Below are 5000 nucleotides of genomic sequence, written 5' to 3' on the forward strand. Positions count from 1 at the left end.
AGGACAGAGGTTCTGATTCAGAGCAAACATCTGAGGCTTCAGGAGTTACATTGCATAACGACATACTGTATGCACCATTTTTTGCATGATATTATTGGAAATAACTGTTCAGATCATCTATGTGTGAATTCTTTCCAGCCAAATATTTTGAGAGCATACTTTTCAAACCTACATAAAATGCATTTTGCAATGGAATGCCTAATACAAAAAACGTAAATTTCCCCAAATGTTCCACAAAAGATACACAAAATGTCATTTTTCAATGTAGCTCTTTGCACATTGTTGCAGATGAGGGGTACACAGCATCACACATGTAAATAGGTCAAGCGCTTCTTGTCTGACCAGTTTATGACACATGCAGAGTACACTTCAGTATGCAGGCATAATGACTTGCATGCCATAAAAGCATTGGGATAAAGAGGAACCAATCTCTGTCAATCACATCGCATTATAATGGCATAATGAACATAAAAAAATAAAAATAGAAAGTGGAGATGAATGACGAAATGGAAAATAGGTTAAATGCAGCCAACGCAGATGTGGCGGCAAAGCCACTTAGCCATTTAAAAGAGCAAGAAAATAAGCAAATCTTCCGTGACAATGACAATGAGTCAGAGAGGTTAGATGTTGAGCTGAAATGGTTTTTAAAAATAGCTGATGAGACAGACGTACCGCCGCAAAACGATCCACTTCAAATCTGTTGCTGAGAATGAAGCAGGCCTCCGCGTCATCCATCCTGACGGCCAGCCAATCACAATGCAGGATAAGGGCGGGTCCAGCAACACAGGAAGTGTCAGCGCAGCCAATGGGAACAATATGCAGAAAAGGGCAGAAGATCAGTGACAAACAAAAACATAAGAGAGACAGAGAGAGAGAATACAGTATAGCTCAAAATATTGCTTCAACGCTTTGAGCTTTTCACACAACAAAATTATGCGAGAGACAGAGGCAGTACAAAAAAGAAAGACAAAACAGTATAATATAACATTTCTAACATTTTCAAGCTTTTACGCAATAGAGTGACGAATGTTTGTGCGCATGAAATCTGCACTACGTCACTCACTAGCTCCTCGACTACTTGGAGTGCTATTGTCAGGGCAGCTGACACTGAAGCTGAAAGCTTTGTTCGGGCCCAGAGATAAACTCATCTGAAAGGTCCACCCCCACCAAATCCATACAATGTAATGTAACCCAATTCTGGGTCACCCATCTGCCTTGGCCAGTGACAATTGACCCCTTTGTCCCCCCCGCCCCATTTCCTTCCCTGGCTGTCGTGTATGACGGTAGACAACTGTAAACGCTACCCCACTGAGTAACCCATGAGTCATATGCAGGGACGGATTGTGACTCCATGAGCCCCTGGGCTAGACAACAAGAACAGCCCCCCTCTCCATCTCTCCAGGGGTGTTGCTAGTTTACAAAAAGTTCAGGGTTTTAGGCCAGATGTAAGAGACCTGATGCTGTTGGGGGTTTGGGGGTATGTTCCCTGCGAACATGTGAAAATACAGTCCAGTGTTTGAAAGCGTTATTATAACGCAATATGAAATAGGAAATGTAGAGGCTTGGCCTTCAGCCCCCCCTTGACTCTTGGGCCCCTGGGCCTGGGCCCGGTAGGCCTACTGAGTACCACATGAGTCATGTCCACAGCAGTGGCCCCACCGAACAGCACCACAGCTCTCTACAGTGTTGCCATGACGTCCTCCTCCCCAGGGGGGGCTCATCATGCCAGACAGGCCGGGATACAGTACAGTAGGGCAGGGCATCATCACACCATCACCAGGAGGCCTAGATACAGCAGAGGAGGGCTTCCCAACCGTTTCCAACTGCTATTGTGTTTGTCTATTGCAGTGTTTCTCAACAGGGGCAGTATAGCCCCCCAGGGTGCGTTGGGGAGCTCTAGGGGGCGTTGAGAAGGATACAGCTGAAAGGGGGCTTAGTTGCCATTGGGGGTCATTAGTCCATTAATTTGCTAATACTAAGGGGACCGTTGTCAGGCTTATGATGATGTCAAGGGGGCGTTGGGAGGACAATAAATATCCTCTCTATCTATCTCAACTCTATCTACCAGGCGCAGCATTTGTATGTTACTGGTGGTGACCCTCCGTATTTCAAAAGGAGCGAGTCAAACTTTTTTTTTCTGTGGAAGTACTGTAGATAGATATTTAAAGAATACCATAATTGCATTAAGTCCGATTGCCATTGTTGTAATAATACAATTTTAAAATATACCCCCAGAGCTGAAGTTTACTAGGTGGCTAGTCCTTGCGGAAGGATCTTTAACACACACACACACACACACACACACACACACACACACACACACACACACACACACACACACACACACACACACACACACACACACACACACACACACGCACACGCGCGCACACACACACACACACACACACACACACACACACACACACCCAGACTCACTTGGCTCTCATGAGGTCCTGGTCCTTGAGTGCGGACCCCTGCAGGTATATGACCCTCTGGGCCCACAGGGGGATGTGGAGAACCCTCCGCACCTGTACATCCATCTCCGCAGGACACAGGATGACCACGTAGTAATCCTGGAAAGCACGCACACACGTACGCACACACACACACACACACACACACACACACACACACACACACACACACAACACACACACACACACACACACACACACACACACACACACACACACACACACACACACACACACACACACACACACACACACAGGCACACATATTTGCTTGGTATGTTAACAGAAGCTTATCCCATATGGCCTACGCCATGTGCTCACACGCTCACACACAAAATTACACAGAAACACACACACAGTTACACACTGTCACATGAGCGCACACGCACACGCACACGCGCACACGCACACACACACACACACAGGCACTTCGAAAATTACTGTCACTAAGGCTCATTATCAAGGCTGATTCACATAAGGGAAGTGATTCCCAAACTTTTTCAGCTAGGAACCCCTTTTAGATATTTTCGCGACCTCCTCCCAGCATAGTCATATCATAGGATTTCTAGCAATATTAGCCAAGGCAATTTTTTGCCCACGAATATTGCTAGATTTTCCATTAACAGTTTGTCCGCTAATAATGCTAGACACCCACAGGACAGCAAATACATCTATTTAACTTGATTATCATGACTTTCAAATCTCTTCTCACCAAGACCATAACAGCTACAGTATATCACGTAAGTGAGAGCACCCCTCACATTTTTTTTGCAGATTTGTGAGTATATCTTTTCTTGGGGGGGGGTTAAAGAAATATCACCTTGACACAATGATTAGTGACCTTTTAACAACATACATAACCGCTTAAATTTTTGTTGATATACGTGATATACTGTATCGTTCTCAAACGGCATGGTTGACCCACCTCCCTTGGTTTGCTACGGGTTGAGGGCAGAAAAGGCTGAGCCAAAGTTATAATTAAACATTTTCTTAGTCCCAATAATAATAATAATAATACATTTTATTTTTGAGCGCCTTTCAAGATACCCAAGGACACTTTACAATCAAAACAAATACATAACAGTAGGGAAAGTAAAACAAAGCTTCAGTGAATTAACAATAGGAGAGTAATTAAAATGCAAAAATAAAATAGAAATAAAAGTACAATAAAGATAAATGTTTTCAAGTAAGAAAAAGAAGTAGAATGCATTTGAAAATAAAATAAAATGAGGGGGAAAAATAATAATATGTAAAATTAAAAATAAACTGATGATTAAAATAAAGTGGAAGTGCCTGTCAATGAAGTGGAAAAGCAGAAATGAAAAGGTGTGTCTTCAGCTTGGATTTAAAAGTAGATAGTGTAGAACACTGACGAAGTGACAGTGGGAGTGAATTCCAAAGTTTGGGGCCAACAACACTAAATGCCCTGTCGCCCATGGTGCGCAGGTGTGTGGAGGGAACTGTAAGGAGGAGTGAGTCAGTGGAGCGAAGTGCGGGTGGGATTGTATGTTGTGAGGAGACTTGTGATGTAGGAGGGTGCAAGGTTGTGCTGGGCCTTGTATACAAGGAGGAGAATTTTGAAATGGATACGTGAATGAATCAATAGAACGTCTCTGCTTAAACCACGTCACTGCCTTGAACATGCCTCTACCCAGGAACGTTGGAGATGCTCGGTTGATTGGTTCCCGACAAAATGGGTGGAGTTCCCCTGCCAGGAGGAACTCGAATCTTCCTGAACAAGCAGTTTTCCTGAGCTAGTGTAGCAGAGCTGAAGTTGTTGCTTCAGTACCTCTGTGCACCCTCAACCCCCCAACCCACTCAGGGGTCCCGACCCCCGGTTTGGGAAACACTACATCAACACTACATCTTGCCTGCCTGAAGAAGACACACACATCACACACACATGTACACATGCACACAAGCTCACACACATGTCTGCCTTGCCTGCCTGAGGAAGATCTTGGGATTTGATGGTGTGAAACACACACACACACACACACACACACACACACACACACACACACACACACACACACACACACACACACACACGCGCGCGCGTGTGTGTGCAAACACACGAGCACACCTGCAAACACACAAGTGCACCCGCACACATGCTCGAGCACAAACACATGAATGCACACACACACACACACACACACACACACACACACACACACACACACACACACACACACACACACACACACACACACAGAGACACACACACAGACACACACACACACACACACACACACACACACACACACACACACACACACACACACACACACACGCACACACACACAGGCAATTGCCGATTCTGCATTTCTCACATTCATGTTTTTCTCTCCACCTCACACCACCAATCTTCACAAGATCATTGAATAAGTGAATAGGGATGATGACACAAACGTATGCATTGCATACACATACACAGACAGAGGTAATAAAGACATGTTCACACATTATACTGTATGTTCCTCTGTATCGAACAGTCTCACCTTCACAAGTACCTGACAC

The 5000-nt window shown here is 44.8% G+C and overlaps 1 protein-coding gene across 1 annotated transcript in view; it reads right to left on the reverse strand.

The window, feature by feature from the left end:
• Positions 1-5000, reverse strand: part of kcnt2b (potassium sodium-activated channel subfamily T member 2b) — a 124625-nt gene that overhangs the window by 56938 nt on the left and 62687 nt on the right. Inside the window, exons 12-13 of the mRNA XM_063220083.1 lie at positions 2440-2576; positions 673-736 (exon numbers count right to left, since the gene is read on the reverse strand). Of these exons, the coding sequence (XP_063076153.1) occupies positions 673-736; positions 2440-2576 (201 nt within the window). The remainder of the gene's footprint in view (positions 1-672; positions 737-2439; positions 2577-5000) is intronic.

This window comes from Engraulis encrasicolus, chromosome 2, assembly GCF_034702125.1.
Source record: "Engraulis encrasicolus isolate BLACKSEA-1 chromosome 2, IST_EnEncr_1.0, whole genome shotgun sequence".
NCBI lineage: Eukaryota > Metazoa > Chordata > Actinopteri > Clupeiformes > Engraulidae > Engraulis > Engraulis encrasicolus.